The sequence below is a fragment of the Moschus berezovskii genome, chromosome 1 (assembly GCF_049115385.1).
Source record: "Moschus berezovskii isolate FMDL1 chromosome 1, NW_MosBer_1.0, whole genome shotgun sequence".
In the NCBI taxonomy this organism is placed as follows: Eukaryota; Metazoa; Chordata; class Mammalia; order Artiodactyla; family Moschidae; genus Moschus; species Moschus berezovskii.
Window position 1 is genome coordinate 91,488,188 of NC_142460.1, and position 26,206 is coordinate 91,514,393.

Here is a 26,206-nt window from a genome sequence, read left to right on the forward strand (position 1 = left end):
CTGCTCTTTTAAAGATATAATATTTAAAGCTATAAAAGTAAGGAAGCAAGTACAATTTCACTGATTTGGCCTTTTGTTAGTTTATTTCTCTGGATTATTAAATCAAAAAAAATTTCTAAAATTTCTTTAGGTAAATATTTCCAGGATAATCAGTAAATTCTACCATGAAGAGAGTATGCATGTAAATATAAAAAATGATTATAAGACTATACAAAGCCTAGCTAGCGTTGCTGTTACATAACCCTTGGCTTTTCATTCCATTCCAAGCTGGGTATGTGTTTATCCTAAAGAAGCTTGAATTTTAAGAACTCTCAGTTCCTGTTTTGGATGCTATGTTGTAATTACCAATGACTCATTCATCAAGTTTTTGGATATAAATGAAGGTGAGGTATGACTTCAGTTAATTTTAATGCTTTGATTACACTAACTGCATCACTGGTACACTGTAAAGATTAAATTTTCCTCTGTTATGAAGTATTTACATTTATGTAACAAGTCTTCCTTAGTTATTGCTCATACAAGCTTTTTATATTTCTCTTTGGAGATCTATCTCCCCTTTAAATAATTCATTTTTGAGTTCTAGTTTTTAAATACTGAAAAGGGTAAATGCATACAGGTGGCACAGTGGTAAAGAAATCTGCCTGCCAGTGCAGGTGTTGTGGGTTCAATCCCTGGGTCAGGAAGAACCCCTGGAGAAGGAAATGGCAACCCACTCCAGTATTCTTGCCTGAGAAATCCCACAGACAGAGCCTGGTGGGCTACAGTCCATGGGGTCACAAAGAGTTAGACATGACTGAGTGAGCACACACATGCATACAATAGTACCAAAAATAATTTTCACCGTAACATTCCTTTAAGAGTTCTTTTTAAAGGAATTATTGTTCTATCAAGTGAAACATTTTCAAACTCAATCCATCAAGATATTCCTACTTAAATATACATACAACCAAATGAATATTTGTGTATTTCAGAGATAATAAAATATTTTTGCTAATTTATCTCAAAACATAAGTATCAGTGACCTTCTCAAATTAGGTCAGGTAGTAGGAAAAACGGAGAAGGCAATGGCAAGCCACTCCAGTACTCTTGCCTAGAAAATCCCATGGATGGAGGAGCCTGGTAGGCTGTAGTCCATGGGGTCGCTATGGGTCGGACACGACTGAGCAACTTCACTTTCACTTTTTACTTTCACACATTGGAGAAGGAAATGGCAACCCACTCCAGTGTTCTTGCCTGGAGAATCCCAGGGAAGGGGGAGCCTGGTGGGCTTCCGTCTATGGGGTCGCACAGAGTCGGACACGACTGAAGTGACTTAGCATAGCATAGCATAGTAGGAAAAAATCCAATACTTTTTTTTTGGTTGCACTGGGTCTTCAGTGTTGCTTGGACTTTCTCCTGTTGCAGTGAGCAGGCTTATCATCGCAGTGGCTTCTCTTATTGTAGAGTGTGGGCTCTAAGTGCATGAGCTTTAGTAGCTGCAGCACAGGAGCTCATTAGTGGTGGCTCACAGGCTCTAGAGTGTGCAGGCTCAGTAGTTGTGGCTCATGGACTTAGTTGCTCCAAGGGATGTGGAATCTTCCCGGACCAAGGATCGAACCTGTGTCTCCTGCATTGGCAGGCAGATTCTTATCCATTGTACCACCAGGTAAGTCCTCTAATACATTTTCTATTTAGCATAAGGTTGCTGCTGCTGCTAAGTCACTTCAGTCGTGTCCGACTCTGTGTGACCCCATAGACGGCAGCCCACCAGGGTCCCCCGTCTCTGGGATTCTCCAGGCAACAACACTGGAGTGGGTTGCCATTTCCTTCTCCAATGTGTGAAAGTGAAAAGTGAAAGTGAAGTCACTCAGTCATGTCTGACTCGTAGCGACCCCATGGACTGCAGCCGACCAGGCCCCTCCGGCATAAGGTTAGGTAGGAAGAAAAGGCTTTTGATTTTAAAGGCCAAATGGAAAGCTATTTTATTTCATGAGCCAAGAAAGGATACACTTCAGTGGGATAAAAAGTGTACCTATCAAGATGACTTCTGCTTCTAACAATTTTATCTTTTTTTAAAAAAAGGTAAAAATTTAAAAATCATATATCAGTTCAGCATCTTATTTTTAAGAAATCCAACATTTTGGCATAAGACAAATATATACAATTAAACTCTTCAAAACATAGTATGGCATATATTATTTTTCCACAGGGCATCAGATGCTAATAGATATAGACCACTTTGTTAACTAACAAAAATTATATGAAAATCAACACAGTACTTCATTTATTTACCGTATAAGTCTGGCAAACAGCACAAAAATTCAGCAACATTTCAAACATGTAAAAAAGTCAAATGTTGAACAGTACTGAAAAATTTTTTTTACATAATTAGTAATAATGAGTACACATGTAGAATTCTGCAAAGCTAGCAAATTCCAAGGGTGCTTGGCTTCTGAACATATACCACAAAAACACATACACAAAAGCAATATAATTTATCTTTATAAAAATTACAGCCAAGCAATAAAAAAGGATGATAATAATGAAGATACTAATATATGTTCACTACATATATCTTATACATTGAAATGCTACATCTTGTACCCTGAAATGCCATGTGTAGAGAGCCAAGCAGAGTAAATTTAGGCTCATCACTGAAGTTAAGAATTATTTAAGAATTTAATGCTTGTATATGTATCATACTCAAAACTTTCTATATAGCAATTCCTAGATTATAACAATGTATTCCACTGAGACGTTGAGTCTTCTTTGTTGGCAGTATAAAATTTTTGACCATATCAAAATTCTGGTAAAACACACACTGAAGGCATTGTCTAGTGTATGTAATGTTCAGGGGCATTAATGAACTAGGAGAAATTCTTAGATTTCACACTAAATTCCAGTTGAGTTTTGTCAGACCAAACAGCTCAACTGTAAGGCAAGAAAAATTAACCCTCTGTGATAGACCAGTGGGCCTTACCACATAAAGATAAGAATTCAGGCTTAGGGAAAGACTCCCCACGTAAGCAGATATGAAACAGTGGGCACTGAAATGAACTTCTAGAAATGACCTAACATCTTGATATTCAGACACTGGTTCAAAAGCGACAATCTGTTGGTATATTTTATCTAATTAACATTTTACAATCAGCACCAGTCCCCAAAACCTCAAATTATAATATTTAATCTTCATTAAAATACATCCTTTTGTGCTATATTAATATAAATATTAATATAATCAAATTAAAGAAAGTCGAACTTACTCAACTTACTATATATTTTTGTGTATGCAGGGTAACAAATCTTTTTATTTACTTGTGCTTCTGTTTTGGGGTACTTTGATTGAAGAGAAATTCATTTCACAGGATTACATCTTGCTAAAGCATTCCTTAGCATTGGTCCAAACTTGAATTCCCTTTTAAAACAAACCAAAAAAAAAAAAAAAAAGACCCTCAAAACCTTAAAATGTAATTTTGAAGGATTTTGAAAGCCCAAGTACTTAGTTTACTGGTATGTTAGGTTTCACCTTTTGGAATAATTAATAAGTCCAACTAACAGAATACTTTTTCTGGCAATGGGTAATATAAGTCAAAGTGAAACACTTCTGAAAAAAGTAACAGAATCATTGTATGAGCCTATCTTCAAAAAAGAGACAGAACTCCTACTTCTTTTTGAAAGACTCATTTACTCATATCATATATTCATTTCATTTCTACTTATAAAACAAGTTTTGCAATATCTGAAACAAAAAACTTGATTAGTCTAACAATTAAATACAATTTAATGAACTATTAATTTATTAACCTAATAACCAATATTTTGATAAAAAGTTATAAACTCCCTCTCAATGGTTACAACAGGCTATTTAGCAAAAACTAACATGCTATTATATATCTAATAGGCTTAAACAAAAATGCATGTTTGTAAAAAATGTAACAGTAAAATCTAGAAAGTGGTAGAAGGTATGTTTTCAACACACAAGATAATTACATATATCTTGTTTATATATATTCTCCAATAGCTGCTAATTTATGAAGATATTTTAATACTTATACATTAAATTTTATCAATATTTACTGAGGCTTTGAACAATAGGAAAAAAATCAATTTTTTTAGCTTTTTTTCCTCCCTGATGGAACACAAAAGAAAAACAAAACAAAACCGCACAAGAATCCTTTAAAATGTCCCAGATTGCCTTACTGAATGATTTACTGAGATAAAGCACGCTGAATCGCTCAGTAAGTTGAGAAGCACTAGAGAAATGTAAAGCACTAGTGCTGAACTGGTGATCACATCGGCAGCTCTGGGGTTATGAAAATGAGCTTAAGGAATATTACACATTTTGTTCTTACAAAATCATTTTAGAAAAATTTCCATCACTGCCAAAACACTTATTTTAACCAGAATAAGCTTCAGCGTTCATACCTCATACGATAGGTATCAGTGACATGTTTACTAATACACACTTCCATGTGTGTCTTTTCAAACTCATTTGTATATATACAATCATTTCAAAACTACACACTTTCCTCTTTCCCATAAAAACAGGATTGCATTATATGCACTAGTGTGTAGCTTGTTCTCTCATCTGCCGTCCTATTAGGACATCTTATTAGGACAGTGCATGTGAGATCTATCTTGCCTTTTCTAAAAATGAATACTCCATTAGATACTACTTTATCCAGGCCCTAACGTTTAGACCATTTTCCAATGAAAGTATGTATCACTGTTAGGAATGGTATTTTACTGCCCTGTTCAAAAATATCACATAACCATAGTAATACTTTTAGTACACATTTTCAAATATAAGTAATAAATAGGGCATACAAATTTGGAACTTTAGATGAATGGAGACTTGGTAATTAAGATTTTAATTCTTTCAAAATTAAGGAGAGAAACTGGGAAACATTCTGGAAGAGAAGAATGGACTTTAAAAATGAAAATGATATATACTTTATTCCAAATAAGAAACTGATTTTAAAGAAATTTGCCGGCACTTCTGAACATACTCATACCTTCACTGAAACCAAAACCTACCTTTTTGCACATACTGATCTGCATGACTGCGTAGCTTATGAGGGCCTCCTTTAAATCATGGTTCTTTTGTTCTTTGAAGCGTTCAATATCAGCCCAAGCATTTTTGACAAACTCTCTGAAATAAAGGGTATAGTCACCATTATTATTCTTATTTAAATTAAGTAAACTACGTATTATTAATTCAAATAAATACTTCTCATCTGAATTGGGTTTTTGTCTATAAAGTGAGAGAAAAAGCAGACACTCTTCTACATTTTAATATTCTCTTTTACCACAAATTCCAGCTTCAAATTATTCCTATAAAACAGATGTAAATGGCTCCTTGAACCAACTTATAAGCCAATAGATACCACATGAACTTACCTGCTTGGAGTCACTGCAAAACATACAGTCTTTTCAACAAGATGGATTATGTATTACATTTATCATGTATTTTCTTTGAATGACAACTAGAGTTTTAAAAATTTTGAGAGCCATTTGTCTTTTTAAATCTGTTCACGAGTTTACTTTGACTTACTTGATACCAGCAGTTTCAAAAATTTACAAACCCACCTCCAAATCAGTGAAACTCTTGGTCTGCCTTGATCTACTCAACAACTATCAGACAAAAACATGAAAAATGGGCCCAAAAGTCAATGGCAGATCTCTGAGAACTGAAGTTTTAAAAATATTTATGGAATAATTATATTCTAAGCCATATGCAAGGTGCTGGGACACAAAGATGAAGAAGACACAATTAATGACTTTGACGGGTTCGTAATTTAGCCAGAGACAGTCACACTGTACAAACTGCCATGGGTTAAGGGCATGAACCAAATGCTATGACAGCCTGTGAGGATAAGAGAAGGCTTAACAAAGGAAGCAGTTCAAGAGTTGGGCATTGCAGAATGATCAGGTTTTTAACTGACAGAAAAGAGTAAAGGAAATATGCAAAGGATAGAAATCATGTATAGTGCAAGAAAATAATAGTATGAAGTGTAAACACTTCCTTCTTCCTCTTTCCCCAACACTAACACAACTGTTTCTATGTAACATGATTTCTGATTACTCAAATTTCTTAGGAATATTCAATCACTGTATTTTAGAAGATGAGGCTACATCCAGGGACACTGATGAAGCTAGGAATGGTTATAAGCCACCTGCCACAGAGTCTACAAGTCTAGGCTTGTTAAACATCCCAGCATTTTTACCTGCCTTCCAGATTTTTAGACTTAAGTTGTTGTTCTCCTTCCTTTATTTGTTCTTCTAGCATCTTTATTCTGGCTTCTCTCTGCTCTGGAGTTTCTTGACCAAAGAGCTTGGTAGTCATTCCCTTCAAAGAAAATGTTCTCACAGTCTAAAATGAAACAGAAATAGATGAATGGATAAATAACGTCTGTACACTGCAGTATTTTTCAGTCTTAAAAAGGAAGAAAATTCTGACACACGTTACAATATGGATGAATCTTGAGGACACTGTGCTAAGTAAAATAAACCAGTCACAAAAGGACAAATACAGTACAAGTCTACTTACATGAAGTATCCAGAGTAGTGTAACTTAGAGACAGAAAGTGGAATGGTGACTGCCAAGGGCTAGGTGAAGAGGGAAATTAATGGTTGATATTTAATAAGTATAGAGTTTCAATTTTGCAAGATGAAGAGTTATGCAGGTTGGCTGCACAACAACGTGAATGAACTTACTACTACTGAACTTGAAAAATGGTTAAAATAATAAATGCTATGTTCTGTATATTTTACCACAAATTTTTTTGAAAGAGGAAATAGCCATTTCCCCCCCTAACTCAGACAGAACACCACGAACCATACAACCAGGGGGCTACTATTAAGGCTTATAATACTAGAAAATGTTGAAGAATCAAAAAAGGAAAAATTTTAACTGAGCTTCTTCAGCATATGGAAAACTTCCAGGTGAAATACTAGGCAAGTTATTCATGTCAGCAGTCATATGTTTTCAATTACTCTGTGATCATAAAAAATGGATAAAATTCAACAGGCAACAATGAAAATAAACCAAACTGAAAAAAACATTTAAAATCTGCATAACTCACACTAAAACTTGGTTATCTATTAATAAAACAGAATGCCTAAACCCAAGCCTCAAACTTCACCATCTCCTCACTCTGGAGTTTACTGAAGGAAATGCTTTTCCCTGCACATTCAGGAGTAGAGGACCAAGCTCCCTGAAAATGGACTGGAAATTTCCCTTGTATTTTAAAAATAAATCAAGCCAGTGTGTACCTGCTTCATAGTCAAAGGTCTTTCCCCACATATCTTTATGTGGGTGGCCCACAAGCACTTTTAAAAGTAAAAGACTTGTTAACTATGAAATGACTTATAAACAGTGGCAGTATCACTGCTTCATTACTTCCAGATTGTGTGCTCTCACCATGACAGCTTATTTATGCCAATGAAATAGCTGGACAGTAGAAAGCTGATTACAAAAATTATCTAAGTCTAATACAGCAAGATACAAAATTTTCTTCACTAGTACTCATTGTAAGGATTCAGGAATAAAGTACACAAAAAGCTCTCTGTTAGGAGAGAGGCACTGATTCTAACAGGGCAAAGTTTTCCAAAGTTAACTGAAATTTCTATAATATAAGTCATAAAATTAAACCTTGCAAAGGTCATTATTTCAATCCCAAAGAATAATGGTTTTTTTCACTTAGACTTCATCAGAAAAGAGGTGGTTCTTATTACACAGTGCAATTAGGCAAAATTTCTTATAACACTATATATGTTTTAATGGCTTACATTTTTTTTAAGACTTAATTTTTTAAATTTACTTTTTGGCTACCACCATGCAGCAGGTGGGACCTTGGGTCCCTGACCAGGGATTGAACTCATGCTCCCTGCAATGAAAGCACGTAGTCTTAACCACTGGACCATCAGGGAAGTCCCCGGTGGCTTATATCTTTTGTTTTTTTATTTTTATTTTTTTGGCTTATATCTTTTAATGTCAAGATCACAACCAAAAGAATTATAAAGTTGTCCACAGATTACTCCCCTTTAAAAGCGATAGGCATCCTGCAGCCTGTTTCACTTAAGGTTCATTATAATAATACCAAAGACCCAAAGAGAAAACAGCTCACCCCAGTTGCCAGTTCCTCACACTGCTGCTTCTTGGATGCTAGGTCCTGAGCAGCCATCTCCAAGTCATACTGCATAAGTTCATGTTTCCTGCACACAGCCCTGGGGAAAAAAAAGTGCTGCCATTTAATTTTTGTGGCCTAATTATGAACATGTTAAATTTTCCCCCAAAGGGTAAAGTGGAGGCATTCATGTCTTACTATGGTCAGAACTTTTAAATCTAGTATTTTTAAGCTTAAAATGTAGTAGCCCAACATTAAAAATTTAATCTAGCAGAACCTAAGCATAAAAACTTTATATATTCTTAAATCAAAAAAGGCTGTTTTCCAGATACTTGCAAAAATTTTTTCAATAAACATACTATATTATCACATACATTTTTTAAAAAAGCTTTTTTTGTACACCACTGGAACTAATGCTATAATCTCCCATAACAACTGAGTATTTTTAAAAAAGATTATCTCAAAGTTTTCTATTTAGAAATGTCTATTAGTTTTTATTATCATAACAGTAATCCATGCTCAGTAAAAAAAAAAATTCTAATACAAGAATGTACTAAATAAGTTTCAAAAACACTTTCTTCTCCCTAGTTCTACTATCCAGACACAATTTATGGTATATATTGTTCTAGACTTTAGCTAGGCATTTCTGAACTATATACCAAAGACACGTTTCTTTATCCATATACATTCATCTTTTCTATAATCTTTAAGAGTTACAAAGAATTCCACTGTGTTGAGCAACCTTCCTTTGGTAAGTTACTTGAAAAAGCTTGTTGTGACCTCTACTACTCAAAGCTCTAGAAGGAAAAAGGCTAACAATGTGATGTTTTCATCCCAGCTACTGAACAGCCAAAGGAATATTGCTCTTCTGTTTTATTAACAGAATTATTATACTGATTTTAAAAGTGACAGGAAAATGATTAATTTTTCTAAACTGGAGTATCTCCCAGAGAACTCTGTTTGGCCCTGTAGGAGATACCATAAAAACAGAAGACAAAGTCCTGACATTAAGAAATTTTACAGCCTTACTAAGGAGATAAAATATGCAGGTATGGAAACATCACAGAATTTAAAGGTAATATACAATTTAATGACAGATCATGATAACACACACTCAGTGTGTACTTTGCTTCCAATCTACAAGCTGGAAAAGGCAGAAAGAACAACATACAGACAGAGAGACATGAAGTCAGAGACTAACAGGCTTTATCAACATAATGTTTCAAATACAGTGGAAGTGTTAGTCGCTTAGTCATGTCTGACTCTTTGTGACCCACCCCATGGACTGTAGCCTTCCAGGCTCCTCTGTCCATGATTCTCCAGGGAAGAATACTAGTAGGTTGCCATTTCCTTCTCCAGGGTATCTTTCCAACCCACAGATTGAACCCAGGTCTCCTGCATTGCAGGCAGACTCTTTACCATCTGAGCCACCAGGGATCAGGGTCGTCTAAAATTCCTATGTCTAGCACTCTGCAACAGATAGGAATACAGTGAGATCTCATTCAATATCTAGGGGAAGGAATTCATTTTAAAATCACCTTATTCTCTTTATTTCAGAGTAACAGATGAAGAGAGTGTTGACTAGCCATAGGACTGCATCTGGAACATGTATTATACTTACCGCAGTGCTTCTGCATAAAAAAGATACTCCTTTAACTGATCTGCATAATGTTCTTCATCTTCCAAAATATCATCAATAGAAGATGCATACCTGTTTAAAAAATAACATATATAATAACTTTTATCAAGACACAAAATATTAATATTCTAAAGAAGGGCTATTCAAAGCGTGGTCCACTTGCTACCCATGAATGACCAAAGTAGAGAAAATGAGAATAAGTATTTATAAATATTTATAGCAATTTTTAAATTGAAGTTTAGTTGATTTGCAATACTATGTTAGTTTCAGGTATATAACAAAGTGATTCAGTTATATATTTATTTCTTTCAAATTTTCCATTAAAGGTTATTACAATATATTAAATATAGTGCCCTGTGCTATACAGTATGCCCCTGTTACTTATTTTATGTAGCTTGTGTCTGTTAATCCCACACTCCTAATTTATCCCTCCCCCCAATAGCAATCCTTAATTACCATGACAATTCTACTGAATTTTACCAAAATGTGTTTAGCAAGGGCTTGGATATAAAAAAACAAAGAAACAAAAAAAACGGTCCTTCTTAAGGTAGCTTAATAAGCAGTGTAGTATCTTTTGTTAAATGTAGTATAAAAAGGGCTACAAAATCTGTACAAAGAATAAGAATTTAGTATAACTGAAGAATTAAGTATCCCTGATAGCAACCACATACAGTAAAGTCAAAAGGCTATAAAAGGAACAGTTGAACAAATAAAGATCACAGAAGCATTATTTTACTCTAATTCTCAACAGCAACCTCTGCTTTGATCTGGACAAGTCCTTCATTGTTGTGCCATTCTTGTTCTGAGTCTTCCCTTGCACAGAACTATAATGGCTCTCCACACTGCTTCTCCAAATCCTCAACACCTCTAAAAATCTCCCCAGACTTCTTTAGTCCTTGTTCATCACTCTACTTCTGATCTCTTGTCAAAAACTGAGAACTTAAATCTTATCAAAGAAATGTCTCTTACAGGTATTTGCATCACTGAGTCCGTTCACTGTTCACCTCACTGTTTGTTAACCGGCTATACTCCAATACAAAATAAAAAGTTAAAAAAGGTCTTTTGTGTTGGTTTTCTCTGATTACCAGTGCTTCCCTGGTGGCCCAGATGGTAAACAATCTGCTTGCAATGCAGGAGACCCAGGTTCAATCCCTGGGTTGGGAAGATCCCCTGGAAAAGGGAATGTCTACCCACTCCAGTATTCTTGCATTGGCAATTCGATGGACAGAGTCCATGGGGTGCAGCCCATGGGGTCAAAAAGAGTCGGACACAACTGAGCAACAAGACATTCTCTGATCACATTATAAATTCCCTAAGGACATAGGCTATGCCATTTATTACTTCTGTATGGTATAAGTAGCATTCTTTTTTCAAATTAATTTTAATTCCTTAGCAGGGGAATAAAAGAAAAATATACTTTATGTCTCCAAGCCTGCTTCATGAAGTTAAGTAAACAAGTTTACTGAATTAAAAAATAAACAAAAAATCTAAGTTAATGCTCACTGAAAAGCAATGTGCTTATAGTATTTATGAAAGTAGGCAAAATACGTATTCTGTAAATATAAATTTACATTTGTGACAGTGTGGACTTTGTCCTATGTGACTGAAAAATATCTTGAGAATCATTGTTAAGAGTAGGAAAAAACTGTCTGTAGTTCATAAATCTACGATTCTGGAAAAGTTAATGTTAAGAAAACAAAAAAGAAGGTAAGTGGCTGGTGGCTTGAAGATAGGAAACACAGTGTGGAGAAAGGGGTAAGTGGTAAAGATGTTTTAGGTGTTAGTACTAAAATTAATTTAACATTTACATAAACCAAGTGAAGGGATAATCCCAAATTCCTGCAAATACTGAGACTGCCCTATCAACAGAATGCATGAAGACAACAAAATAGTTGAAAAGCAACTGGTCAGCTTAAACAATAATCCAAAGAAAAATGATATTTAAATAAATATTTTTGTATCTTTATCGGTCAGTTGTAGGAGTTCTTTATATAACTTGGTTGGAAATGTTTACTCCCAGTCTGTGGCTTGCCTCTTCACCATCTTAATGGGGGTGTGTTTTTGAGTGTGTGATAAAATTAACATAAAATTCACCTTTTTAACAATTTATTGGTGTATATAATTCAGTGGCTTTGGGTACTTTCATGCTGTTGTGCGACCATTACCACCATTCATCTCCAGAACTTATCTTCCCCAACTGACACTGTACTCCTACATTCCTTCCACTTACAACAGAATCTTTTGATAAGCTAAATTTTTAATTAATTTTTTTTGTTTTTTGGCACAGCATGTTAGGTAGTAGTTCCCTACCCAGGGCTCAAACCAGTGCTCCCTGCACTGGAAGCATGGTGTCTCCACTGCTGGACCACCAGGGAGATCCCAAAATTTCTAATTTTGAAGAACAATTTAGCATTTTTAAAAGATTTTTTTTCCCCTTTCATGTCCTTTAAAAAAAACCTTTTGCTTACTCGAAGGCTGCTAGAATATTCTCCTCTTTTCTATTAAAAGCTGTAGTTTAAGGTTTTATATTGATTGCCGAAGAATTGATGCTTTTGAACTGTGGTGTTGGAGAAGACTCTTGAGAGTCCCTTGGACTGCAAGGAGATCCAACCAGTCCATTCTAAAGGAGATCAATCCTGGGTGTTCATTGGAAGGACTGATGCTAAAGCTGAAACTGCAATACTTTGGCCACCTCATGCGATGAGCTGACTCACTGGCTGGGAAAGATTGGGGGCGGGAGGAGAAGGGGACGACCGAGAATGAGATGGCTGGATGGCATCACCGACTCGATGGACATGAGTTTGAGTGAACTCCGGGAGTTGGTGATGGACAGGGAGGCCTGGCGTGCTGTGATTCATGAGGTCGCAAAGAGTTGGACACAACTGAGCAAATGAACTGAAATGAATATCATCCAAATTGAATTAGCTTTTATCTACGATATGAGACATGGCTCAAAGTTCCTTTTCTTAATGATTCACTTTTTTAAAAAATTACTAATTTTCCACAGAAAAAATAAAACTTATACAGAAAAAATCCTGTTAACGGCAAATAAAGACAGTTTTCCATCTTCCTTTCTATGCTGGGTCTTTGTCGCTGCATGGGCTTTTCTCTAATTGCAGAGAGCAGGGGCTAATCTCTAGCTGCAGTGCATGCGCTTCTCGTTGCAGAGCACAGGTTCTGAGGAATGCATACTGCAGTAGCTGCAATTCGTTGGCTAAGAAGTTGTGGATCCTGGACTCTAGAGCACAGGCTCAATAGTTGAGGCACAGGGGCTTAGCTGCTGTGTGGCATGTGGGCTCTTCTGGGAGCAGGGATTGAACCTGTGGCTCCTACACTGTCAGGAGGATTCTCTACTATTGAGCCAAAAGGGAAGACCTCAAGGTTCAGTTTTTTTCCCATGAAGATATCCAGCTATTCCAGAACCATTTCTTGAAATGATCTATGTAAATGTGGATCTATTTCTGAATTCTATCCTATTCCATTGATCTATCTCAATATCTCCTGATAACTATAGCTCTATAGTAAGTCTTGAAATCAGGTAATATATTCAACTTTGTCCTCTTTTTCAAGATTGTTTTGATTACTTCATGTTCTTTGAATTTCTATATACATTTTCGTATCAGCTTATCAATTTCTATTAAAAATCACTAGAGGTTTGACTGGGACTGTCATTTAGGAAGAATGCTCATATTAACACTACTGAGTCTTCCAATCTATGAACATGGTTCAATCTCACCTTTTATTTAGGTATTTAGTTTCTCTCAGCAATGTTTACATATAAAGTTTTCAGTGTAGAGGTCTTTCACACTATTATAAATAGCATTTTTAAGCTTTTATTTTCTAATTTTATGAGTATGCAAAAATGGTTTTTTTATATATTCATTATGTATCATGCATTCTCATTAAACTTAGTTGTTAGTTCTAGAGTATTTTTGGCTGATTCTTTATTTTCTACAGAAAAATCCTGTTAACTGCCAATAAAGACAGGTTTCCTTCTTCCTTTCTAAGACGTATGCCACTTATTTGATCTTCGTGCCTTGCTGCACTGACCAGGACCTCTACTACCACTTCTACTAGCAGTGATGGAGCAGACAATCTTGCCTTATTCCTGATTTTAGGAGAAAACATCAATATTTCACTATTAAGTACAGTATTAGCCGAATGTTTTACACTGAGGAAATTCTTTACATTCCTAGTTTGATGAAAATTTTTACTGTGAATGGATGTTAAAATGCTTTCTACATACATTGAAATGAACATCTGGATTTTCTTCTCTGTTCTGCTAATATGTGAACTGAACTGAAAGATTTTTGAATGTTAATCCTGCATTCCTGAGATAAACTTCTTTAAGTCAAATCTGTATACAGAGAGCACAATACAAATGCCAGCAAACTTTTTAAAAACAGAAGAATCACTAACACTTTCGCACTAAATGTCACCTCCAGTTCTACCTTAAATTATCTGGGTACTTACACATCCATATGATGACCAGCACTCTGCAGTCCGTCACCCATTTCTTTTTCTATGGCACTCCACTCACTATGAAGAAAGAGATAAAACCAAAACCATCATGAATTAGATATGCAATATTATTAAACAGAATCTTTTACAACTTTTTTTTCCTAGTTAGCTTTTAAACAGTATGATATCTATTTTATTTTTTTCTTGATGATTTATTTTCTGTGACTCAAATATGCTCCTTTCCCCGAAGTTTAACAACTAAATGCAAGTGAAGGCTTTAAAAATGTTCATTCAAAAGTTTGTATCTGCTGTTAAGTACAAAGTTAATATCATACAAAACAGTTTCTACTTACAGACAGCTTTCTCAGCTACACTATTTAAATCAACCATGGCGCTTTCAGAAACTATGAATGCTTGTCCTGCTCTTGATTGACTTAATCAGAATTTCTAGGATAGAGCTGAGGCATGTATATTTTTAAACTCTACATGAATGACTGTGATAACCACACATGATTACATGCCACTATCTTAATTAATAGGTAACAGAAAAAGACAATTGTACAGAAATATTGGGTGCATTATAAAACTTCAGTAACTTGCACTAAAGCTGCACAACAAAGTCTACTGGAATCACAGATCATTTTGTTACCATTTCAGTGAAATTCTGGAAATAAAAATTCCTTTTTATGAAAGATGTTTATATTATAATAAAGGGGGGATAGATCTATAATCTTAAATACTAAGAGATGACATAATTTGGTATATTTCCTTCTAGTTATTATTACTTATTTTAACATGGCTGAGATCATGAAGTATATGCAACTTTGTACCATGTTTTTTCTCATTAACAGTATTTCCCCAATTATTAGAATAATTTGTTCTCAGCATTGTTTCAGTGGCAACTCTTAATTTTTTTAACCATTTTCCGAACCATTCAAGATTGTTTCCAATTTTTCTGCTATGTAAAAAATGTATAATCAACACCTTCAACTGCATAATATCATAAAAAGAAAAATTAAAACACTATGATTCTGTTAAGTCTGTAGTCTTTATAAATTGTTCTTGAAATATCAAAATTACATGCTTATAATACTAGAAGGGAAAACCCTCACATGGTTTTTAAAATTGTCAAGGAAGGAAAACAAACATAAATAAACATATCTCCTTCTGATAATTTTTACTCATGTTTATTCTCAAAATAGTAATAGTAACAGTTAATCTTTTCTTAGTGCTAGCTGCTTACAAAAATGATTCTTTTTTTGGCTGTGCTATGTCTTAAAACTGATATTCAAATAAATTTCAGATGAATCAAAATTTACAGAACCACAAAAATAAAGAAGAAAGGAAAAGTAGATGCTTTATTATTCATAAGGGGGAGACCTTACTAAGACATACAAAAAGTCAGAGGCTATGACTTTATAAAGGAAAAAAAACTAATCACTTGCATGTCAACTGAATTTAATAGATTGAATATTTTTGTATATTAAAAGCCACATAAGAAAAGGCAAGAGACATATGACAAAGTGGGGGAAAAAAATGTGAATCCATTTCACAAAGGTCTAATTTTCCTAAAAGATAAACAACTCCTGCAGATCAATTAAGAAACCAGACTACCAGCCCAGCAGGAAAAAACGGCCAAAGATACATATAGTTTATAAAATTAAAAAAATAAAATAAAATAGAGGCTATTAATCATCAGGAAAAAAGTTTAACTTCATTCATAATTAGAGTAATACAAATTATAACTACAGTGAGAAGGCATTTTTCACCATCAGGCTGGTAAAGACAAAAGTTCACTAAAAATTGTTTGGGTGAGGATCTGAGGAAATAGATATTAACATTTTGATGACGGGAGTTGAACATCTTCCATACAATGAAACTTGGCAGTATCCACCAACTCAATTATCCTTAGATCCAATAACAACATTTGTAGAATTTTATCCTACATATATACTCAGTCATGTGTGAAATGACATGAACATGAACATTAACTAAAGCATTGAATGCAACAGCAGATTAGAAATAATTATCAAGAAGAAACTGGTTAAATATATTACGTTGCTCCAGCTCAATAAAGCCCAATACAGTTATTTGCTGATAACAATATACCTAGGATAGCAGTTTTTAAGTTAAAAAAAGCAACATAAAAGAAGTGAACATAGCAATGTATACAATATGCTCCTTTTCCATGTTTAATAAAAAGGGGGAGGGAGGGAGTAGAATACATTTGCTTGTGTGTCAATATATACATTGACAGTGCTACAATACATTTTACTGGAAGGATGCACAAGTAACTCAGAAACTGCTAGTAGTTGCCTCAGAGGAGGAGACCTGGGTGGCTGGCAGGCAGGAGCAAAGAGACTTTTCACTATATAAGCTTTTGTTCCTATCAAATTTTGTATTATATGAATACTTTGCCTATTCAAATATGTTAAATGAATTATTTTTGACTACTTGAATCAAAAGGACAGAACATTTAGCAAGGACAGTCTTCTTACAAGGAGATATGGATAATAACTACAAAATTTCACAACTAAATTAACAAAAATTCACAGACAAAAAGAAAAAGGCTCAAAAATTACCAACATATACAAGTTACATCGGAGAAGGAAATGGCAACCCACTCCAGTACTCTTGCTGGAAACTCCCATGGACAGAGGAGCCTGGTAGGCTACAGTCCATGGGGTCGTTAAGGGTCGGACATGACTGAGTGACTTCACTTTCACTTTCATGCATTGGAGAAGGAAATGGCAACCCACTCCAGTGTTCTTGTCTGGAGAATCCCACGGACAGAGGAGCCTGGTGGGCTGCCATCTATGGGGTCGCGCAGAATTGGACACGACTGAAGAGACTTCGCAGCAGCAGCAGCAAGTTACATACATAAGTAAATATTCTAATTTACACTAATATTACTCCAAGACTGGAAAACCCATTTGCAAAAGCCTTAGAAATTATAAAGTGAAACAAAGGAAAAAAAAAAGAAAAAGAAACCCACCAATTCAATATGACAGTGATTTAAAAGGAATCTCCTTGGGTATTCTGCCAAGAAAATAAAAGACACTGCTCGCTGCTTAAGAGGAGTTTATCACTTATCTGCTCAATATATTAGACTCCTTTACTATTTTTTATTTAAATAAAGGCTTTACAATAAAAAGTTTGAAGACTTAAAACTCCCTGGCAGTCCACTGGCTAAGAATCCGCCACTACAGGGGGCATAGGTTCGATCCCTGATCAGGGAATTAAGAGCTACCAGAAGAAGTTTGAAGACTACTACTATTGGACAGGATTTTAAAAATAAGCTTTTGGGACTTCCCTGGTGGTCTAGTGGTTAAGAATCTGCCTTTCAACATACAGAATGTGGGTTGGATCCCTGGTCAGGGAACTAAGATCCCACATGCTGCAGGGCAACTAAGCCTGTGAGCCACAACTAGAAAGCACATATATCACAATGAAGACCCAGCCCAGCACAGAAAATAAATAAATAAAAATTAAAAATTATCTTTTGCTTTGCAGATTTATATTCCAGAATTACAGTTCTTACGCAAAAAGCTAATTAGAGCTGCTGCTGCTGCTAAGTCGCTTCAGTCGTGTTCGACTCTGTGCGACCCCATAGACGGCAGCCCACCAGGCTCTGCCGTCCCTGGGATTCTCCAGACAAGAACACTGGAGTGGGTTGCCATTTCCTTCTGCAGTGCATGAAAATGAAAAGTGAAAGTGAAGTCGCTCAGTCATGTCCGACTCTTAGCAACCCCATGGACTGCAGTCCACCAGGCTCCTCTGTCCATAGGATTTTCCAGGCAAGAGTACTGGAGTGGGGTGCCACTGCCTTCTTGTTGTTTATTAAAAAAGTTTGTATAATGCATACCTGAAAACTCGCCCGTAATTCCCATGTACTTTATATACACCATACAGTCGATCTGCTACTCTCTGGAATAAATATTCAAAAGAAACTGCTATTAGTTATAAACAGATTACTAAAAATACATTTTATTTTCATTAAAAAATACACATGTATACTTAGTGCAACTTGAAAAGTATGCAAAAAAAAAAAAACCCAAAACAAACCAAGAGCTTAAATCTCCCAAAGTCTCATCATGGGGGAAAAAAACTAATGTCATCACATTTATGTAACTTTTTCATATATATATATATATATATATATATATGTCTTAATAAACATTTTATAATTTCCTATACCAAGAGTGCTAATACTTTTATCCAGCAGTTTAATATTATTTTTAATAGATACCAGTTAAAAAAATAGATACATAAAATTTCAACTAGTGGTATACAAACTATATATGCATTCCTTGTCAGGTACAGTTATCCCTAATTTTTTCAGTATTAAATAAGCATTCTCTGAGAGTACAGCTTTTTCCAAATTTCAGACTGCTTCCTTAAGATAAAAGTCCCCAAAGAGGGATCTATCGGGGAAGAGAATATAAACATTTTTATTGTATTATTGATAGTTTTATACATAAACGCTATACACATGCAATATACTTCCTGTGCTACTTTATCAAATTAATGCCTTCTAACCATTTAATAACAGTAGAATTATAGTTCAGCTCACTGAGATTAAAACACATACTGCCCCATCATTCACACACATCTTGCAAAAGACAAAAAACACTGTACGTGGTAATCTCCTTTCTCCAAAGTGTTATAGACATGAAATAGAAGACCAGAAGTCAATATCACATAAAACTCTTTTAAAAATTTCTAGTATACAATTTCTCAATGTAAATCCTGAAGATGAACTGCCCCTCTAATTCCTTACTCAGTTCAGTTCAATCACTCAGTCATGTCCGACTCATTGTGACCCCATGAACCGCAGCACGCCAGGCCTCCCTGTCCATTACCAACTACCGGAGTTTACCCAAACTCATGTCCATTGAGTCAGTGATGCCATCCAACCATCTCATCCTCTGTCGTCCCCTCTGCTCCTGCCCTCAATTTTTCCCAGCATCAGGGTCTTTTCAAATGAGTCAGCTCTTCGCATCAGGTGGCCAAATTCCTTACTCAAATATGAGCAATTTGAGGAAACAGGCATTCAGTTCAGTTCAGTTCAGTCGCTCAGTTGTGTCCGATTCTCCGCGACCCCATGAATCACAGCATGCCAGGCCTCCCTGTCCATCACCATTCCTGGAGTTCACTCAAACTCATGTCCATCAAGTCAGTGATGCCATCCAGCCATCTCATTCTCTGTAGTCCCCTTCTCCTCCCACCCCCAATCCCTCCTAGCATCAGACTCTTTTCCAGTGAGTCAACTCGTCGCATGAGGTGGCCAAAGTATTGGAGTTTCAGCTGTAGCAAAAGTCCTTCCAATGAACACCCAGGATTGATCTCCTTTAGAATGGACTGTTTGGATCTCCTTGCAGTCCAAGGGACTCTCAAGAGTCTTCTCCAACACCACAGTTCAAAAGCATCAATTCTTCGGCGATCAGCTTTCTTCACAGTCCAACTCTCACATCCATACATGACCACTGAAAAACCATAGCCTTGACTAGACGGACCTTTGTTGGCAAAGTAATGTCTCTGCTTTTTAATATACTATCTAGGTTGGTCATAACTTTCTTTCCAAGGAGTAAGCGTCTGTTAATTTCATGGCTGCAATCAGCATCCACAGTGATTTTGGAGCCCAAAAAAATAAAGTCTGACACTGTTTCCACTGTTTCCCCATCTATTTGCCATGAAGTGATGGGACCAGAGGCCATGATCTTTGTTTTCTGAATGTTGAGCTTCAAGCCAACCTTTTCACTCTCCTCTTTCACTTTCATCAAGAGCCTTTTTAGTTCCTCTTCACTCTCTGCTATAAGGGTGGTGTCATCTGCATATCTGAGGTTATTGATATTTCTCCCAGCAATCTTGATTCCAGCTGTGCTTCTTCCAGCCCAGCGTTCCTCATGATGTACTCTGCATATATGTTAAATAAGCAGGGTGACAATATACAACCTTGACGTACTCCTTTTCCTATTTGGAACCAGTCTGTTGTTCCATGTCCAGTTTTAACCGTTGCTTCCTGACCTGCATACAGGTTTCTCAAGGGGCAGGTCAGGTGGTCTGGTATGCCCATCTCTTTCAGAATTTTCCACAGTTTATTGTGATCCACACCGTCAAAGGCTTTGACATAGTCAATGAAGCAGAAATAGATGTTTTTCTGGAACTCTCTTGCTTGAAGTGAGAAAAAGATTTAAGGGACTAGATCTGATTGATAGAGTGCCTGATGAACTATGGACGGAGGTTCGTGAAATTGTACAGGAGACAGGGACCAAGACCATCCCCATGGAAAAGAAATGCAAAAAAGCAAAATGGCTGTCTGAGGAGGCCTTACAAATAGCTGTGAAAAGAAGAGAAGTGAAAAACAAAGGAGAAAAGGAACGATATAAGCATCTGAATGCAGAGTTCCAAAGAATAGCAAGGAGACATAAGAAAGCTTTCCTCAGTGATCAATGCAAAAAAATAGAGGAAAACAACAGAATAGGAAAAACAAGAGATCTCTTCAAGAAAATTAGAGATTCCAAGGGAACATTTCATGCAAAGATGGGCTCAATAAAGGACAGAAATGGTATGGACCTAACAGAAGCAGAAGATATTAAGAAGAGGTGGCAAGAATACACAGAAGAACTTACAAAAAAGATCTTCATGACCAAGATAATCATGATGGTGTGATCACAGACCTAGAGCCAGACATCTTGGAATGTGAAGTCAAGTGGGCCTTAGAAAGCATCACTACGAACAAAGCTAGTGGAGTTGATGGAATTCCAGTTGAGCTATTTCAAATCCTGAAAGATGATGCTGTGAAAGTGCTGCACTCAATATGCCAGCAAATTTGGAAAACTCAGCAATGGCCACAGGACTGGAAAAGGTCAGTCTTCATTCCAATCCCAAAGAAAGGCAATGCCAAAGAATGCTCAAACTACCACACAATTGCACTCATCTCACACGCTAGTAAAGTCACGCTCAAAATTCTCCAAGCCAGGCTTCAGCAATATGTGAACTATGAACTTCCAGATGTTCAAGCAGGTTTTAGAAGAGGCAGAGGAATCAGAGATCAAATTGCCAACATCCGCTGGATCATGGAGAAAGCAAGAGAGTTCCAGAAAACAGGCATTAGCCATACAATAAATCTTAACCCATTCAACATTTCAGTTTAAAAGTCAGTAAACCACATTGTAAAACTTGGAGCTGGTATAAGAGGATCATAAAGTGCTTCCCATCTCTCCTTGACCTGCCAGATGAAACACACACCTGGCTAGAGGAGGGGCAGCACACTACTGGTCTGCAGCTTGTTTCTTTTTTTTTTTTGCAGCTTGTTTCTGTGAAGTCTTACTGGAACAGTCATACTCACTCATGTTAGCACTACCTATGGCTGCTTTCATAGCAGAGTTGAACAGCTTCAACAGGGGCCATATGACCCAAGCAGCTGAAAATAATTACTATTTGGCCTTCAGAAAAAGTTTGCGAACTCCAATACTAGACTCCACTTCCAGTACAAAGTTCACAGTCTTTATTATGCTTGAAACTTTTCAGGGTTGTCCGCAGACCTCTAAACTAATTATTCTGGGACATTATTTCCCAGTTATTTTTTGAGAGTCCTCCAGACTGCTGACTGGTTGTTTAAATGGGTTCCATTGTTAAATAAATTCTGGAAACATGAGATTTAAAAGCTTAACAGGTTGTTGGTTTTTTTCTGCCTGATTTTTTAGAACTTTAACACTATATACGAATAAGGACTACTGAGAGGGGGTGATCTGCAGTAGGGACCATCTTATAGGACTGGCATTCTAAAGATGACAAAATGGAAAGTGCCATTCTAGACTACTAACTTTTCTAGATTCTTGTACTTTTAAAAATCAAACCTCCTGAAAGCTGAGCATTTTATCATCTACCTAAGATACTAAGCATGGAAGAGAGGGAAACAGTTTGTTAAATAACCACGTAAGTATAAAAACTAGAGCAACTAAATACAAAATACATATCCAAAATAAATGTGCAAAGAAACAGTTTTTGAATCCCAGGTGTTTAAAAGTTTTGTTTTACTTTAAATTTTATCACTGTGTTGCTAATACAAAGAGAGGTTCAATCATAATAATTAGAGCTCTGGAAAATAGTCCACAGAGCATGACAAAAAGAGGCAAGAGTTCTCATACGCCAGAAAGATGAGCAACCACACAAGGAGCCACTCTACTAGAGAATGAGTAACACTCAGCGGTTGTTATGAACCAGCAGTAACGTTCCCGGTATCAACTGCTCGTCAAAGTAAATTGTGCTAGCCAATTAAAACACGAAATGACTAGCACCCAGATCATCAGGCAGTGAGAAAAAAGATGAAGCAAAGGAAAACTGCAGATCAGAAATGAGCATTTCTACAGAAAAGTAAAGATAAAAATGGCCAAGAAATAAATCATGAATTATTAAAACCTATGACTCAGTGGTAAAGAATCCACCTGCCAATGCAGAAGTGGGTTCAATTCCTGGGTCAGGAAGATCCACCTGGGAAGGAAATGGCAACCCATTCCAGTATTTTCGCCTGGGAAATTCCATGGACAGAGGACCCTGGTGGCTATAGTCCATGGGGTCACAAAAGAGTCGGATGCAACACAGGGACTAAACAACAACAAAACCAGATTAATTCAATGGTCACTGGTAATCAAGAATCGTGGTGTCAGGGAGAAGGGGCTAGACCCAATGATTTAGTCTAGACTGCCACTCAATTTCAATTCTGTTGACAAGTCCTTCTTTTTGAAAACTGATCATCTTAACAAGTGACAGGAGAGGACTGACACCTAGCAAATAATATGACAACAGAAGAAACTTGACAGACTCATCATATCATCCCCCCTAGCTCTGAAATCATTTGGAACGATGCTAAGAATGCCTTCCCTATCCATACTGAACTAGTAGCAGGTTAAATGTTAAAAAGGACATAAAGTTTTATGACAGTCTATTAAATGATCTTATTTTAAAAATCTGGACAGTTTTTCTTCTAAATTATCTCCTAAGGAGGCAACGATCATGAGATTTAAGACTCATGACACTACTGCTAAAATCTTTCCCAAAGGAGTTATATATAAGACTTTACATTGCCATCACTGAATATTTCACAAACACATATTGCTATCTATACAAATGACTACAAATTAAATGTTAAATAGTAGCTCAATAATTTCAATTTACATAGTGAGCGTATTAGCAAAGGTAAGCAATTCTCCTTCTCTTCAAAATTTGATTTCCCCTAAAGAGGCAGCAAATATGATTGTAGAAAATAAGGGATTTGCTTCCTACTCTATAAATTGGGGACAAGTTCAGAATGACAGAAACGATAGAAACCAGTACCGCATTTTATACAGGATGCTCAAGAAAGATAATTTCTCTCAAGAGATATTTGAATCAATAACTGAATAACAAAAGAATAAGCCAAGTGAGGATCCTGGGGGAAGGGCATGGGGGAAGAACGGTACAGGACCAGGAAACAGCAAATAAAAGACCAGAAACAAGCTTGGCATGGTTAAAAAGTTAGAAGAACAATGAAGCGCTGCTCTTGTTTAGTCACTAAGTCGTGTTCTTTTGCAACCCCATGGGCTGTAGCCCGCCAGGCTCCTCTTTCCATGGGATTTCCCAGGCAAGAATACTGGAGTGGGTTGCCATTTCCTTAACTCCAGGGGATCTTCCCAAATTAGGGATCAAACCCAAGTCACCTGCGCCTCTCCTGCATTGGCGGGCAGATTCTTTACCAGAGTCACAAGGGAAGCCCTCAAAATGAAATGTACAAAGTATTGAAACAGCTGTGTGTGAGACTCAAAATTTTCTGTAACATCAATATTACATTTTATCATGATCTCTAAAGATTATTAAGTATTGAAAGTGAAAGTGAAGTTGCTCATTCATGTCCAACTCTTTGCGACCCCATGGACTGTAGCCTACCAGGCTCCTCCGTCCATGGGATTTTCCAGGCAAGAGTACTGGAGTGGGGTGCCATTTCCTTCTCCAGAATTAAGTATTAATAACATTCAAATACACTTTCAGTAGAAAGCCAAATATGATCACTGGATATCCTACCTTGACTGTGATAATTTTCTTACTTGCTTTATGAGAGCAATCATCCATAGCTTCTTGCAGGCTAGATGATCTGCAGCACAGCTTCACAACAGTGACAGTTATTTCCTCCCTCCTTTAGATATCATTCAAACTTATTCCCTACACTTTACAGATTTTCTGGGTTTTAACTGTTACACTTCATTCAATTCACCACTCATCTCTGATATTTCCGATAAATCTGACTCTGGCTGGTTTTTCTGCCTTTTCCCTTTGTTTCTTCTGGATGTGAACGACTGCTTGAGAACCTCTCAATACCTGGAGTTGGTTATGTGACTGCTTAACAGCGTGCCTCTGCCTACCTAAGACGCCCAGCACTGTCCAGCTTCCTGTGGCATGACACCTTCCATAGCATGCCCCCTCTTCCCTTTGGTGGAAGACCTTTAAGAAGGATACAGCTTCATAATAAGCCAGACCTCTAATTTAAGTAAATTCTCCAGGTTTTTTGAAACAGAAGACAAAACAATATGAAGGGTTCTTCCAATCTTCTGGGGTGTCTCTGACCCCACCTTCACTTTCCATTAAGAACTGTTGCCTTATTTGTTTAGGTAACTTCAAAGCAACTAGAGGCCTAGAAATTTTATCTCATCAATTCACAAGTCGTTTTCAATACCCCATTCTTGACTCTACCCTAATAATTCTCATAGGGACCTTTTTCTTTTCCTACAAAGTTATCTTACAATTTATATAAAGAGTCCTACAGTACTCTGGATGGTTACAGAGATTGGGCCAATATGAGGATACTTCAAAAGGAGTGTTCCCTTACTTTATTTTTTTATACTTTTTATGAAAATCTTCAAACATACAAAAAGTAGAGAATAGTAGGATATACTTCCATTTCCCACCACTTACCTTCAACAATTATCATATGGGCAATTAACTTGCATCTAAAATTAACCCAACTCTGCACCCTTTACCAGCAGACTCTTTCATTAAAACAAATCCCAGATAATATATTTCATTTCAAGATGATTCCAATGAGTGTAAGATATGATTCTAGACCTGGTAACTCAGTGTCTTTCAAAGCCTTTAGGACCAGTTATAAGGTTTTCTCTAGATTACCCCAAAGGACCAGAGTGGATGATACGATATTTTTCAGGTACTACATTAATCTACCCCAAAATATATTTCTCCATGTCTATTACAGCCAGACTCTACAGGTAAGTACAATCATTACTGGTATATTTCTAGTTCCTCATGTCATAGCAGACCATTACCCTACATAAGTTTATTTAGGATAATATAAGAGCACAGACACAGAATGGCTTAGCATTAACTATTCACAAACCTTAAAAAAAAATCGTGAAAGAATAAAAGAATATGTAGATCAAAGTCACACAATTATTTTCCAATGCTGAAATGGTAGGCTCTTTGATAAATGTCAAAATAACCATATACTAAGAAAAAAAAAAAACACAAGAAACTATATATAGATTACAGAGAAAACAATAGGTTAAAATTCTTTAAATTATTTATGCCAGAAAAAATTTCACAATTTAAAAAAAAGTGCAACTGAGGTGAATAACACACCAAATATAAAAATTATTCATCATAAATACCTTCCATTACTTAAAAACATAATGATTAAATGAGAAGCACTTCCATAAAAACACCTGTCAAAAAGCTTCTGGTGACCACTTACAGCTCTGACTCGAAGGAGATGTGAGATGACAGACTGGAGTTCATCACTATAGTGTTTTAGTTCAATAAATCTCCTGAAATAGGAAACGAAACATCATTTTTTTCATGAAAAGCAGTCAAAAACTGAAAGACGAAAACAGTGGTTCCTGAGAATAATGAAACTGATTCTATTCAACCATATGCTAGCCTTAAACATTTACACACTGATACAAACTCAAAAAGTTCTAAAATTAAATAACCACATTTTCTTTAGATATTT

At 36.1% G+C, this 26,206-nt stretch overlaps 1 protein-coding gene across 2 annotated transcripts in view; it reads right to left on the reverse strand.

Annotated features, from left to right (window-relative positions):
* Positions 1–2,151: 2,151 nt before the first annotated feature.
* Positions 2,152–26,206, reverse strand: part of SNX4 (sorting nexin 4) — a 54,311-nt gene continuing 30,256 nt past the window's right edge. For both annotated transcript variants that reach the window (XM_055398189.2, XM_088837725.1), the window contains exons 7-14: positions 25,949–26,021; positions 18,074–18,135; positions 14,221–14,286; positions 9,730–9,819; positions 8,109–8,208; positions 6,207–6,352; positions 5,017–5,131; positions 2,152–3,394 (exon numbers count right to left, since the gene is read on the reverse strand). In XM_055398189.2, the coding sequence (XP_055254164.1) occupies positions 3,347–3,394; positions 5,017–5,131; positions 6,207–6,352; positions 8,109–8,208; positions 9,730–9,819; positions 14,221–14,286; positions 18,074–18,135; positions 25,949–26,021 (700 nt within the window). In that variant the 3' untranslated portion in view covers positions 2,152–3,346. The remainder of the gene's footprint in view (positions 3,395–5,016; positions 5,132–6,206; positions 6,353–8,108; positions 8,209–9,729; positions 9,820–14,220; positions 14,287–18,073; positions 18,136–25,948; positions 26,022–26,206) is intronic.